This window comes from Ambystoma mexicanum, chromosome 6q (assembly GCF_040938575.1).
Source record: "Ambystoma mexicanum isolate Mex_15411 chromosome 6q, UKY_AmexF1_1, whole genome shotgun sequence".
NCBI classification, from domain to species: domain Eukaryota; kingdom Metazoa; phylum Chordata; class Amphibia; order Caudata; family Ambystomatidae; genus Ambystoma; species Ambystoma mexicanum.
In genome coordinates this window covers 869593547-869610010 of record NC_090937.1, presented here as the reverse complement: position 1 = coordinate 869610010, position 16464 = coordinate 869593547, and the positions used below count along the sequence as shown (strand labels likewise).

The window sequence follows — 16464 nt, the reverse complement described above, 5'->3', positions numbered from 1 at the left end:
CTCAACACTCTTTAGCATTAACTTCTCTTCTTACGTGCTTCTCTTATGAGTATTCGCTTCCGCCTCTTCCTACGCTTGCGTCCTATAGCTATTCTACTGGCAAACCTTAACGCTTGACTGATCAGAGTGTAAAGAGGGAAAGGAGGCGACAGAAACCGGCCTACTGAGAAACAATTATACATATTTGCATCCAAAACTTTAATTTGTTCAGAAACCATCTGTAGTATTCACATCACTTATTGAAACGTATTGCAGTGTCTTTCCTATTACTAGAATGTTATGTGTATAATGGAACCTGGAGGTGATGTAGGCTCTAGGGGAGACAGTTGAAAGGACTTTACAAGCGAGAGCCACGCTGGATGGATGCTAACACCTACAGCTCTCCGATTTAATACCTTTATCTTAACCTGCAACTTGAGAAAGAAGTTTCCTTTTGTACTTCGCACCTCCTGCCTCATCCTCACCTCCAGAACAGCTTACCTGAGTAGTGATGCAGTGTTTGACCGCACATTTATTCGGAAAATACTGTACCCAGCCATGATGGTTTATAATCTGCCCGTCAGCATACTCCCATTGTATTGTGTATCTCAGTTTTACTGACACTGATAGTTAGGTGTCAATGGACAGACCTATCATAACAGAGGCACCTCCATGGGTTATTCTAACAGAGCATATTGTGAATATAGAACATAAAACTATACACATTCTTCTGCCAGACTATACCACACAGATGATCCCTGATGACGGGTGTCTGCACCAATAGGTGCTGTCTAGGTTTAAAATAGTGCTGCCTATAAGACAAATACAATGTTCTGGAGAATAATCCATATTTGTGAGTTATTTTGCATAGTCAACATGCATTGTTCAGTGGTTCTGAACTGGGGGTGGTGAACTTGCAGGGATGGCTACCAGGTGGTACAGTGGCACGGGTTGCTTAAATGGCGTATTCAATTCTCTGTTATCATAAAGACAGCACACTAATGTTTTACGAACCGTTCATTGTCACCCCATAACCCTCTAGAAATGAGGATTGCATTCACCCAGCACTATATGAGTGTTGCTCATGTTCAGCTACTGGCATGATGCCAACCATAATCCCACAGGCCCCCCATCCCAAACCAGGAAAAGGGGAAAACGAGCCTCTAGTAACACCTGAAAACACATGTGCACGTTATAAGAAAAGCGACTGCAAACTTGGCTCTCAAATAAACTCAAATAGCTCTGGCCTCTGTGCTCTTTATGTGAGGGGTGATGGCGAAAAGATCTTTGTCTTTACAGTATCACTGCAGGTTCTCCAGGTCTAGGGCTTTTTGTAGCTCTACAGGGTGTCATTGAACTTTTTATATCAATTGACCATAGCCTGGTTATACGAAACGAGCGATCAATTTAACAGGGCCTCCAGAATGCACGTGTTCAGTGATAACTTGACATTATAGCAGACATGAACAAGCTGAGACACTCATTTCTAGGAATCCCAAATGTCCCAAAAGAAAACCGCAGATCTCCGAATGTGAATCGAATGTGAGTTCAAGGAAAGTATAATTCATCAAATGCACATGTCCTGATATAGTGACCCCACCCCCCTCAGCCTCTATGGTGTACATGCACTGTACAGGTACCAAATAATACGTGTTATGAGAAGAAAGACGTTCTTTTTTGCAGAGTCCTTCCTAAACAAAGAATCCAAACCATGAACATCCGCTAAGGAACGAAATCGATAATGGCGTGCGGCAGGACTGGCTGGTTTCTCCGGGCAGAATTTCAGGCGGATAAAAGAATCGTACCCTGCCGTAAAGGCTCCTGTACGCCTCCGAGATCATGAGTCTCTGTGCATTGCTGCGCTGGGTTAGGATTTCAATTAACACATCCTTGTCACAGCCTGCAAGAAGAGAAAAGGAGAGCGTCAATTAATAGCCATAACAAAATGCGTCACACGTCGATGCTTATATTCAACAGCAATGATAGACAGCTGAGAAATGTCCTTTGGCATTGTTCTCACAATGGGCCACGTTTTCTTGATGTTTGGCGAAGTTCTTTTTACTGACCGAAGAAAATCGTGTTTCAGAGTTTCTTAGGGCAGTAACAAGGCTCAGTATTTATTCACTGGTAAAGGGGCAACGAAAAAGCACTGGCACTGTAGACATATGGGCAGAGGATAAGCACAGGGCGGAAGTGTTGAGTAACAAATGTGCTAAGAAGGAGGGGTGAGAATGGCCAAAAAGGGGGCCCTCCTTGTTTTTCTCTTCGTTCACTTAACTCAAAGCAAATTCCTCTTTAGATGTAACGGCTAAAGGGGTTTTCAGGGGTTTTCCTCCTGCAAATTCTAGAAAAAGTGGCAAAAGTGGCCATTTAGATTTTGGTTTATTCCCTACTCTATGACCATTGTATATTTGTGTGCACTGTTGCACACTTTCAATTAAATGGATATCTAGATTTAAGAGATCAGCTATTTGTTTTGCCCATCAAGGTTCTTTGACCGTTTTTAAGAACAAACAGATTCATAATGTGATACATATCTTGAACAGCCTAAGTTGAGTCTGAAATTGTGCTTTCAAGCACACCAGGCTTTCTCAAAGTGCCTGCCATGCCGAAACCAGAGCTAGAAAGAAGAACTTAACAAGGTTACACATTGTTTCACTGCTTAACAGCCTAACAGGAACGAAAGTGAAGTAAACAGATTGATAGAGTCTATCAAAGACAATGAGGAGATAGGTTTTAAGCAATAATACCTAATTCATAAGACTCTTAACAGGTGGCAACAGCTCTCAGCCCAAGTAAACAGGCCCGAGCGAAGCAGAGGCCTTCACGGAGGGACAGGCATGACCACCTGCTAATGGCTGTTGGAGGGGCATTACTGATATTAGCACATATCACTTAATGAGGGTAGAATGCTCGGTTTAAAATAAGCAACGAGGAACCAGAACCATCGGACTGTTGGCACAGAAGAACTTTACCCTCCCTCTGCTCTGCTTTGTCTGCAGTGGAACTGCCAGACTTTCAGTGTTCTAATTAAGCAAAAAGGCCCGAGCAGGGGAGTCATTACCATTTCAGGTAATGCCCCGCGGCCCATAGGTAATGAGGGCTCCAGGGCATTACCAGAAGTGGTAATTCCTCCCCTGCGAGGGGCTTATTGCTATTAGTTCCTCGGCTCGTAAGACCCGGGTACTAAAGGCATTTTTTTCTGTTCCAAAAAGTAAAATAAACGGCCGCCGAGGAAGGGAAAATAAAGTCAATTTTCCCTTTCGATGGCGGCCATTGGAAATAGATAAAAAAAGTAAACAAAAAACTGACTGTCATGGAAAGGGAGAAGGCACTACATATAGCCCCTTCTCCCTGACCATGGCGACCATTCAAAAAAATAGATAAAAAATGTAAACCAAAAAAATGGCCGCCATGGAAAGGAAAAGGGACTACTTGCAGTGTCTTTTCCTTTCCATGGTGGCATGTCACAGATATGGACTGTACGCGCTGGAGACAGAAGTGTTTTCAGTGCATCCTCTACAGAGGAGCAGCAAACAAATAGGTAAGTGGAGGGGATGGGAAGGGAAATCTGTGGAGGGGGAGGGGAACAGAGCACTTACCTCATTCCCCAGCAGGGGAAGATGGTAGCCTCCAGCCTTGAGGCAGCTCAGAGTGGGAGGATTACCTTCAGAGCCTCCTTATTGGCTGAGAAGTTGCCACACATCCCCCACTGTGTACTAATTATGCTTAACAGACCTGGCCCGAGGGCTGTACTGGGTGCTATGGGCCCAGAATATGGAGTGAAAGGCCTGAGCACAGCAAGGATTTTTAATAATGTTTATGTGCCCATAGTGTCTGGCATGGCCTCGGGTGGGGGAGGAGGTTCTAGAAAACGATTATAACTTGCTTTGCTCCAGATAATATATTGTATGGTTCTTCCCATTCTAGATGTTTTGGACTCCAGTTCCAATTATCCCTATCCACAATAGAGAATGGTTAAGAATAATGGGAGTTGTAGTCCAAAATACCTGGAGGGCACCATAACCAGTAACCATGGTATATAAAATATATACATCTATAGAAGTGGTAAGTACATACATTTGTCTTTGCACTCACAGAAAAGTGGCAACATATTTAACTTTAATATGACTGGACGTGTTATTAATAATAAGTCTCTACATGATGGGATTCCATACTGTATGGAGCAGACTGGTAGACACTCATCTTTCTGGTTTTTGTATCCAAGAGTTTACTGTCTTGCTATTCAGTTTAATTTTGGCTTTGCTGTCGAAATGTGCTGCTTCTGCCACAGCGTACCACAAATCCTCTTCTTTATTGCTTCATCTTGATCTTGCTTGGAGTAGAAAGAGGACTGGGGTGTTTGGGACAGGTGATCCATGTTCCCCTTCAGAATTTCTTCCCGCACACAATAGACAAGTTAATGGCCAATTGTTGAATGAATCAGGATTTGAAGTGAAGATTTTGAGGGAATTATGAACACCTGCAATTTACCATGGGTTATATACTAGGTATTTTCTTTTACAATTTTGGTTTAGAGGGGGTGAATACCAGGTCTAAGGGAATCTCCTTTGAGATCCATCAAGTATTGAGACTAAGTAAGTGTTCCTCTGTTTTTTGTTTTTAGTGATAGAACTTTGTGGCACTCCAATTGATTGTTAAGGAGCATACACCTTCTAACATCTTAGCCCCTGAGGAATGTCCAGTATTTGGTGACAACTGTGGGACAGAAACATTTTGGGGAGTTTCTGAACACAGATATTTTTATTAGTACTAAGCTGGTGTTCTTGGTCCAAGAATATTTGAATGTTAATTGACTTTCTTGGCCCGTGTATGATGATTGTGTTACAAAAAAGTGCCTGTGTTTTTTATATGTAAACATTTTTTTTACAGGTATAGATCTTGTGTTGAAGTGTGTCTGTTTTTTATTTTGTAATTATACACAATAAAGCAATTTTGAATGACATTTGTAATTTTTGAACACGTCCACTTTATCAGGACAGTTTGCTACTAGCCATTTACCAACAGAGGAACCCGGCTAGACCAGTGACTTGGGATGTATCTTTCCTTTATTATATTGTTATATCATTGTTATGGCCCATTTATTGATTTTATAAAGTGCTTTGATTTACCAAGCTACACAATTTAAATAAAGAAAGCAAACACATGTTTTATGGCTTTACTACTGTTGCTGGGACTTAGAACATTCTCTGACAGTCTTTCAAAGACTTGCAACCAACGAGCCATTTCCCCATTCAGTTGTACCATAGACTTGGAACAAATGACTGTACTTCTTTGTCAATGTTTCAGAGTTTATTGCAAATACATATCACCGAGTCTGGCATTCACTTGCTACCAATTGTTCATTCTTATCATGAACTGGAACAAATCGTTATATTCTACTTTTAGTCTTTGGAACATGTATTTTCTCCCAGTCGGAATCAACTCTGGGTTTCCTTTCTGAGAGTTACCCAAGAAGATTTCTAACAGGACAGTGACCAGTCTTCTAGAAATCCTGGCTTATGAAAGGGTTTCAGCCGGCACATCAGGTAAAGTTGGGGCCAAACTTCCAAAGTTTTAGGGAGCTAAAATCTAAGTTTGTCCTGCACGAGGGGGAGTTTCTCAAATATGATTAGTTGTGTGTTTCTATCAGATTCCTGAGCTCATGATCATCAAACTAATATTCTTCCTTCCTACAGTAGGTTCTGAGATAGTCCAGACATGTCTGCTGATTCAGAAAAGAGCTTCCAAGCTATATAGCTCTTTCATCTAGAATAACGTGTGGCACTCAATTGCCCCAACACAGGAAATGGGAGAATACACCCTAGATTTAAGACACTACAAAAAACCCTTATTGCTCGCCATATCTTCTACCTACAATGCAAGGATCTCAAATCTTATACTCATGAGATCTTTACTATCCGCAGGGAATTGGAAACTCCCTCCACCCCATCTCCCACCCTCACTAAAGATGAGGCATGGTGCAGCAGTATCCAAAATGCCATGCTCAACAAAATTAACATCCTACATACCAAAATCTGCCACAAGCAAGCCCTGCTCAAAGTGGCCCAACAATCTGCCTAGCACCCCCGAGCTACAGTTGCTCAAATACGTTCCACTTTCCACTTCTCTAAGGTCATGGAAACAGAAGTCCTCTTAAAAGGCTTCAAACCTATGAGATGCAAGGGCAACATCTGCCCTGCCACCATCATCAAGGACTGCTCAGAAGCCTCGGCCCCTTTCATTGCCACCTTCATTAATACCTCCTTCTCTTCGGGTCATGTTCCTACCTCCCTAAAGGAAGCCTGGGTACTCCCTCTTATCAAAAAACCCACACTAGTTCTCACTGTCCCAAATAACTACCGCCCTATCACTACAGTCCTGTTCCTGCTGAAAATTCTAGATAGAATAGTGTACATTCAGATACAAGCCAATTATATCCTGGGCAAACGACAATCAGTCTTCCGACCAGGTTATGGAACGGAATCTGCCTCGTTAGACCTCAAAAACCAGCTTGATGAGCTTAAAGACCAAGGGAAACCAGCCTTATTGTTACTCCTGGATCTCTCAGGCGACTTTGATCTGATGGACCATGGGATCCTTTGTCAGACCTTATCCCTGGCAGCACATTTCTCCCGTGAGGCCACTACTTGGATTGCCTCTTTTCTGGACGAAAGTATTTGCAGAGAACACCAGTTCCCACCAGCCCTATCACCTGCGGCGTACCTCAAGGCTCCTGCGTCCCCCTTCCCTCCACAATATCTTTACAAAACCCCCATTGACCTTCTGGACTCCATCAGCATATCATACACCAGCTTACCAATGACACGCAAATCCTCCTTCCCCTCTCTGGCAATTATACTGACAAAACCACCAGGCTGAACGCCATCTACTCAACTATTCAGCAATGGATGGCCATGTGCTACCTATCTCTGAATGACGATAAGACTGAGCTCCTCCTGGTTGGCACGTCAGCAGTGTTCAAGAAACTCACTCCCCAATACTCCTCTTTCAACATTGACAGCAACATGATCCCAGTCTCTCCATTGGTAAAAACACTTGGAGTCTACCTGGATGCAGCACTCTCCCCCTCCAGGCAAGTGAATGCTACTGCCTCCTCCGCAGCCTACTCCACAAACTGCCTCATCACGAGTTTGGTGGTAACCCTTGAATGCAGCGGTAATGATATTAATGCCGCATTTAAGGGTCTGCCAAATCACAGGCTTTGCGGATTTACCCCCTACTCTGAGCTGGGGGCAAATCTGCAGAGATTTTGCTGATTTTCAGTGCTATTACCACCAGCAGTAGTACCGCCAGCAGTAATAGCGCCAAACATTCACCATTGGGCTGATGGGGAATGGGAAATTCCCAAATGGGCTCAATGGGGAATGGGGATTTGCCGTTCTGCCAAACCCGTGATCCGGCACTAATAGCGCTGGGGGGTTTGGCAGTAGGGTTAATAGCCCTGGCGGTAACACCGCCAGGATTAGGGCCCAACTCGTGATGAGGGTATGTATAAATGCTTCAAGACCCTTTTTATCTCACAGATGCCTCTATAACGTAGTGCCACGTTACCTGGCAGAGACGCTCCAGAAAGTGCAATCCACTAGACCAACCAGGAAAGCTTATGCGCACCATCTGATCCAACCGAAATTCTAAAGATCAAAAGCAGGAGGGTCAAGCTTCACCACAATTACAGGGAAGCAATGGAACTCTTTGCCTCCAACCTTATGAGCGGAGCAATCTTACTGAGCTTTCAGGAAAGCTTTGAAAAAGTTGCTCTTTGCTTGAGTTGAAGGTACGCACTACCTCAAATCTCTCCCAAGTTCTTTCTATGAATAACATGTAATGCAACACCGCCTTGATGCCTGAGGGTTGAGAGCGCTTTTAAATGTAAAATAAATAAATAAATATTAGTTCACATTTTCAGGGAAACCCACGTACCCAGTGTACTCTCTCTTCCAGCGACATAATGTGATCTAGATCCAGGCTGAGTATGGTCACTGCACCCCATTCTATAGCAATATTGTGTTTGGCAAGTACTAAGGCAGTGGATATGAACAATTTATCATATTTATTAAGTGAGAGATCTCCCCATATACCCAACAACAGCGGCTTAGGGTCACAGGGCACAATCTCTCCAACAATCATCGAAATATGTTTTGTTACTGTCCCCCAATACATTTGTATCTTATGACATTGCCATAAAATACGGAAGAAAGATGCAGTACCGGATCCGCACTGAACACAGCGCCGATTGGGCACATAGACACATTTAAAGAGCATTTTCAAATAAAGGAAGAATAGTTGTAAGGTAAGCACTGTCATGCTTTAATGTCCATTGGTCTTCTACACACTCCAGTTTCGCGGGTACACCAGTGGGAAGGTAGGGAACACAACACAGGAACATAAGTATGGTGAACACTGGTCCCCCACACCCATCCATGCAGCTGCACTCACATTAACTGCCCCAACAGTAACATTCTGAACCCGAACACACTAACATTCTACACACCAGAACCTATGATGTCACCCACTGCACCCAGACACATTACTACACTTCCCTCTCCCTTACACACACACACACAAAACAGAGGAAGAATGAAAGCAGATGACCCGCAACGCCAACAACCAAAATACAAATAGGAAAATAAGGGTAACACCCTATACAGACCAACTCCGGATCCCGAAATGCCAGAAGACTTAAGTACAACCGGTGTACATGATCATTTGCAAACCATACCAAACCACCAGTTGTACCGCAACAACACCAGGTAGACTCACATACATTTTAAACTAGCATAACTGTCAACCTCACTCTACTCAAACCACACTGTTGCGAAAGGAAGAACTAAAAGGCCCACCAACGTGGAACACGGACACCGATGCTCCTCATATTGACTCACATCCACAGGAAACCATTGAGGACCAAAACTAACAAACACCACCACCACCTGTCCTGAGCTGCCCCTCAGAACCTCAGGCCTGCCACACCCAAGCACAACCATATATGTAAGAGAACAAACTAAACCAAACTAACCAACCATTGCCACCAATGCACAAACTCCTTCTGCCCTGAACTGCCATTCAAGGCCTCAGGTCTGCTACATCTGAGCACAAACGGCTCAACTGAGAGCAAAGTACCAGCACACACACCTGTGGGAGATCTCCTCAAACCATCCAAACAGACACCCACCTCATCATTGCACAATCCAGTAAGCAGAAATGAATTGGCAAACAGCACCATGAACTACAGCCTCCCCGAACGAAACACACAAGCACACCCAATGATGTAAAATTAGGCAAGAATAAAAAAAACTGGCTCACTAACCCTAACTGCCCACTGTCCTTAATCAGGAAACACAAATGTGGTCATACTCCAATCCGCAATCACAATTTATTTCTAAAATTCCCCATACCATTTACACTGCTTAAATAGGAGATCCCAAAAGGGGCATGTTCCAGAACCTCTCCACTAACCAACCACAACTCTCCCTAATCAGGAGAAACAAATAGTGTCACAATCCAATCCCTGAATGCTAACCCTACCCACACACTGTCACTTATCAGGAAACACCAAAATCCGGTATGCTAGTCCTAGCTATACACTTTCCTTTATAGGAAAAAACCAAAGGGGCCATGATCCAAACCCTGGATGCTGACCCTAGCCACACAAGGTCCCTTATCAGGAAACAGCAACAGGTCAAAAGGGGTCACATTCAAAACCATTTCACTAACCCCATTTCAATATCCCTTATCGATAAGTATAATGAATAACTCTTCTAACTAACCCTTTATAGAATATCTAACGCTGGTGTCAAAAATCAAAAACGTTTGCTCCTAAACTCACCAACTCCAACTGAAAACCCACTGAACATAAACTATTAATTACAGCCATAACCCTATAGCACACACACAAAATGTTTACATTCATGCACATGTTAAAACCACATCCATGTGAAAAATATACTCTACACTTGCAACTTCTGCAATATTTAGGAATGACCACCGTACACAGTCAAACGCCCCTAGAACCCTAAATCCACTCCCAAGTTCACCAAAAACATTGCATATTTGCAAAAACAGAAATTGCGCAATTCGTTTGGCACCTGTTGCGAATTTCAAGTTGAAATGTCGACGGAGGCACAAAAATGACCTTATATTGCACTTCTGCAGCGGAATGGATGCATCAGTAATGCCAAACCCTGCAAAAACGAACAAGTTCTTGGTTTGCTAGCACTGCAAAAACGTACTTGTTCCAAATTGCAGATGAAACGACCTCTTGCACCTCTAAAGTCAGGATGAACAGTCCCAAAATGTTCCGAAGCATGAAATTATCCATGAAATGTCACTTAAAAACACAACTGAACACCCGTTTCCAAAACCAATAATGAAGGCATCCAGGGGAAATAAACGACAGAAACACGTGAAACGGGAGCACAAACAACATCCTCAACACACATGACACGTATCACTCGAGAAAACAACCTACCCCTCTTCACCCGGGCCACAACACAAAAACTTGCTACAATTTAGAAAAGGAACAGGTTCAACAACGTTTACCCACTAAGTGTCAACCAACCCGGCTAACCTGACCGGGTCCATTAAAACTCCACTTTCGTCGAAAATCAAAATGCTTCCAGATCGAAGGATTACCAATACGCTGACCCTGTCCGCTGCTCTGTCCTCCACTCTGCGACACTGCACTGTGCCAAATACTATGCAGGGAATCATGCTCGTCGCAGCACTCCCGCTTAAGAATACGAACTCGCTGGCAACCTCTCTCTCATTGTCAGAGGAAAGAACCCTTGCAACGGCTTCGCGCACACCAACGACCTGATGCGTATGCAGGACTCGTTCTCCTTTGTTGCCCTTACATCATCATAACATCCTTGATCGTGTTCTGGATAGGAGGCCAAGCGTCCTTTATCACGCATCGAATGCCTCCAACAGAAGACCCAACCAGACGAACAGCTGGTGCTGGACCAGTCCCCTTTGCCTCTGCTGGACCATTCCGGACCGCAAACATTGCTCTCTGTTCGCCAGGGGCTGGCCTGATCTCTTTCACCTCCAGTAGGCCACCCACAACAGAGCATCCACTCCACCTTTGTTGTCCTCTCTGGGTGGCCCGAGCACCCCTCCCTGCTCTGCGAGAACATACTATGGGGGAGGGTGGGGACGCCAAGGTTGGGTCTGTGCTGGCCTCTCTGGACAAACAGTGTGCCGGTGCTGCACAGGCTACACCTTCCTCAGCTGGTCTGCCTTGAATGAAGGGCTCAGTCTTCTAGACTGCTGCACTGGCCATCTCAATGCCGGATGCCTGAAAGAAACGTTAGGGGTCGGTAGCGGAGGAACACAGCTCTTGCTCCGACCCTCTGGGTGTGGGGGTTCAGATCTTGCTGGGGGCAGTGTTCACCTCTTGTTGCACCTCCCTCAGCAGCTCCTGACCTTCGCCTTGGAATTCTTGTCACAAGTGAAATGAAGGAAGAGTACTTGTAAGGTAAGCACTGTCATGCTTTAATGTCCCTCTCGTCTGCTACCCACTCCAGGTTTGCGGGTACACAGGTGGGAAGGTAGGGAACACAAGCAGGGCCGGTGCAAGGACACCCAGGCAAACTGTCAGATTGGTGCCCCCCACTCCATTCCAGATCCTAATCATTCTCAACCAACAGTCCTCGTTGTGATACTGATTGCCGCAAACCCATTACCTCCACGTAAAACATTGCTCAGGTCTTCTGCTATGGATAGATCCCATTGCACTTTTCTTACTCCACATCTACTCAGAGCGTTAGGTTTCAGAAGTCAAATTCAATCCTCTATGTTTCATAAATACAGGTTTATTAAACAGTCAATGATACTAGAGCAACAACAAATTTAATGCTGAGCATGTGGATCTAATCCTTTCTGTAAATTATATATAGGCAATACAGGCAGTAGGAAAACGATTTTGGTAGTGGATACTAGACACCTGTGCACAGTTATGTCAGAGGAAGATTAAATGAGCCGTCCAGGGTCACACACTTTGGGTAAACAGTGAATCAGTGATGTTAACCCACTCTGCTTTTAAAGCACTTGGACACACACCTACACAGATTTATTTGGTACACATATTTTACATTTTCAATTTGTAGGTTCATGTATATTTCCAGAATGAAAAATAATACAAGCCTGAAACAATTCCCTTTAACACCACTGTACATTCACCACTTTCAGACACATACTGAAAGAAGTTCTGCAATAAACCAAGTTAGGTATGGAGATTGTGTCACAAACTTCCAGCTCCTTGTTATGCACTTTTGTTGCATATGTTAATGTTAAAAACATGTCACTATCTTCATAAAGATCACCTTTTTATTGTGTACCTCCACATATTGCAAGTGCCAAAAGATCTTCCTCCCTGAGTCCTATCTCCTATATCTCCCCTCCCCATGACAATAGTTTCATCTTATAGGTGGCACGTTCAGTTCCACCTAATGGCCAAAACTAATAATGAAATGGTGGAGGGTTAACCAGGATGAACCTGGAGGCCCACACCACCCTCAAGCCCTCATTGTGTAGGATGTCTTCAGGTTGACCTACTCTGCCCTCACACTGGAATCTGTGCATTTATGACACCTTTTCTAAATATTCAGGCACCCTCATTCTGTGTCCTACAGCTTCAAGGATCCTTCTGTCAAAATTCATGTCTCAACATTTGCAGGACAATGGAATACAAGGGAACTGTCAGAATCCTTTACAGGCAAAGTTTCCAGAGGTGGCCTGTAAAGGTGACGCCAGCATGAAGCACAAGATCACACATTGCTCTGCTGTCATGGAGTCTGTCCTCCAAGGTAGAGGAGGAATAATGTGTTGATGTATGTGCTCAGTAGAATCACGTCAGCTCCATTACTCTCTCATGTTAGATACAGTGAACTTGAGACCCACCACCTCATTTGCGTAGCATGCAGTGCCTCTGACATAAGCCAGAACTATCAAGTGACTGGCATAATACGCACACTGTGAATTACAGCTGTTGCCACAGCATCTGATGGGTCAGCTACCCACAAGCCAAAATCACCCAAGGCAATTCTGTGGGAAACATTCCCACATGAGAAGCATAACCACACTGAACAGCCCTGTCATAATACCCCTGATTCCCAGGCGCTACAGTGTGGTCCAGAGCCTTGTGCCTGAATATGGGACAGCCAATGTGTTCATATGGGTCTGGTAAACAGGTACGGCAATGGGTGCCAAAATCAGACCAACAAATCATGACCCTGCAGAGTGACATGTGAGGACTGAGGTCTTTCACAGCACAGGGTACCACATTACCACTCTTCCCACCACATACAAGTGCCAATACCCAATATTGCATCCCTCGGACACAGCTAGAAAGATAAAAGCGATAGGCTCAATGGGGCACAATATTTAATAAAAGATACAGGAAATATAACACACGTGAACACTCTAGCAAACAGCACCTCAGTACAACATTGGCAGAGTGGGTGCTGGCACCATGTTGATTATGGAGGGAGCCACCCATGGCCAGTCTTTCGCCAGGCATGGTGCGCCCACTCTGAGGCACTAGCCTGCTGGTTTTTAATGGGCCACCATATTTTGCATAGCAGCATAAATGTATTAAAGGTGTGTGTGATCAAGGGTCATCCCTGCCACTGCCAATACACTGGGAAACTGACAGTGGAAAAATCAGGATTTCATTTATAATGTAGTTGATGGAAACAGCTGATAATGCACCACAGTGAATACTGTAATTGTGTAGCACACACGCATTGAGGGATGTAGACAGTGGTTCTGGATCTTGTGCTTGCAAGCAGTGACAGATCGAGAGGATGGGAAAATGGAGTGACATTCTCCCTAGAAGACCCTCTGCACCGATGCACCAAAAGGCAAAAACTGTCAAGTTAGTTTAAAGTTTAAATTGAGCTTATTTAGGCCACATGGTTTGGTTACTGGTGTGCCAATAGAAAAAGCATTGGCATGTTTAGTTTTTCCTAGTAGGTGATCCTAAACACCACCTACACACTGAAACTATTGCATTGGAGTACAGCTAGAAGGGTGATGGGATGTTTTGAGGGACACAACATGTGTAGGTGTTGTTTGGTTATTTGCCCACCGATTAACTGCCCATGGCCATGCTAATCCCCATGGCAATTCCACCCACTTTCTGCCTCTATCAGCTATAAGCACATTCTCTTGGGATCTCTTTGAGCTAGCCTTATCAAGAAGTAGCATTACCCTTTGGTTGTAATGCCTGTCAGAGTTATTTATATGGAGTCTGCTGAAAATTAATGGTTTTATTGGATCTTTACATGCATTACTGGTGTAATACAAATGTCTTAACCATGTGTGCCTTCAGCCACTTGATTTATATACAGTGTGCATGTCCTTCATTGATGTTTTGTTAAAAGTAAGCATTGCCAAAGCCAACAGGTTTGGCCTGCTCCTAGATATTTAATAATCATTTGCCAGGCACTACTGTTATATACTGTTATACTCTCATCATTTTACAGCAGCTGCCAATAATTTCCAGTTCGTACAATTACAGCAGTACCTGGCAAATATCTATCCCTATCCTACAAAAAAGTCAAAATGTTTGGCATTGGCAATGCTTGTTTAGCAGATGTAGTGGCTTTTTTGGAAAAGTAGACACTTTCTATTTAGCAAATGCACTACTCACAAACTCATTTAAGAATTGCTACCAAACATATCACCAGGTGATCAAGGACTTGTGATCACTGCCCACTCTGTAAATCACCACTAAATCACAGAGCCTTGCTGTTCCTGACACTGCATTTAGGCAAGGCCCGGCTCCTGGAAGTTAGTTATTTATTTATTTATTTATTTATTTATTTATTTATTTATAGTTCATTACAAACTTTTAAAATATTACACATGATAGAAAGAAAAACATGTCCATACATTTACAAACTTACACAGATAAGTAAACAGAATAAATTTGGCCTTTTAGTTTCCAAATAACAATCGTCTTTTACATCATGGTGTTCAGGAGTTTGTCATGGTTTTAGTAAACTTTTAGGAGCTTAACAAAGGTATACTCAATGATGTTCTGCCATGATACCTTCCAGTTTTTCTAAATAAAATGTTAAAGCAAAAGTTAATTTCAAATCAGTTCCATCTGAGATTACGTTTCACCAATCTTCGCCGTTGAGATGCGGTCTCTTTAGAATTTGATTAGGTTGTTCTTAACTCCCTTCGTTTTTTGCAATATAAACCAGATGTTTAAGTGTTTCGATTTCTGCTCTACAAAATCTGCATTCTTCATCTAAGGTCTTATCCGTACTTCTTATTTTCATTACAGATTTGGTTTGGAACAAATTCATATGAAATTTCAAAAAGATATTCCTTTTTTTACTGCATGGAATGTTTTGAAGATATTTTGGGAGAGTGTTCACTGCTCTTGCTTCCGGGGTCATTTGGGACATACATCTATGAAGTGCTCTGTGATCTATGTTTTCACACCAGTCCTGGTCATAATTTCGTTTTCACTGCATTTGGGTTTTGGATCAGCAATAGTTGATCAGCTTATAGTTGTTTTAACGTAATCGCACAGGTTTGTTTCCACTTGCTCGATATTGATTCATCTGGATGATTTGCATCTGTGCGCAGAATTCGGTAATGTGGTAGGTCATCAACTCCAAGTACCTTTCTGTAGACTGTAAGCATGTTCCACATCACCTTTGCGTTGATCGAGGTTAATCCAGGCTCCTATCTAGTGCACGCGATTGGGGTCCCCCTGGGCATCGATAGAACTTTGCTCCAAAATGTGTTTTCGCACCAGGACCATATCGCAGCTGGGCAGCCTAGCATTGCTTCCCTGCCAAAAATCAACGATGGAATAACTTTTGCTTTATAAAATTCGATTGTCTGTTTCAAAGTAAATACTTTTTGTTTATTACAGACTCCTGGGCGGCCAAGGCTTTACATTTCCGTCGAATTTTCTCTACCATTTGGTCTCCGTTCTTGCGTGAATTTATAATCACTCCAAGATACTAGGTCTCCATCGTGAGTTTGATTGGGTTTTTTTCAATTTTCCATTTGAATTTTTCAACCTTTCTTGAGCCCATTACATTTTGAAGCACCAATATCTCAGTTTATGTTGGATTAATCACCAGACCATTTGTTTCTGTGTACTCTTTAGTGCCGTCAGTTTCCTCTGTAAACCGATCTGAGTTACATCAATTAAAACAATGTCATCGGCATATAAGATGTATCCCAGTCTGTTTCCATTTATCTTTGCGGCGAAGGCTCTTGTTGTCTCTAGCGCTCTTCCTATGTCCAAGATAGATGCACTAAACACTAAATAGAGTTGCTACAAGGCGTCACCCCTGTTTCACTCCTCTGGATGTTTTTTTTTTTAATTCAATTTTATTGTTTTTTATGGTAACAAAGCATTAATACAAACAATGACATTGGGGCACCGGCCCGTGCCAACGTCCATTAGAGAACCATAATAGTCTGCTGTAT

General features: G+C 43.2%; 1 protein-coding gene across 1 annotated transcript in view; it reads right to left on the bottom strand.

The window, feature by feature from the left end:
- ANXA10 (annexin A10) overlaps nucleotides 1-16464 on the bottom strand; it is a 330211-nt gene that overhangs the window by 256510 nt on the left and 57237 nt on the right. Inside the window, exon 4 of the mRNA XM_069630205.1 lies at nucleotides 1785-1879. Coding sequence (XP_069486306.1) covers nucleotides 1785-1879 — 95 coding nt within the window. The remainder of the gene's footprint in view (nucleotides 1-1784; nucleotides 1880-16464) is intronic.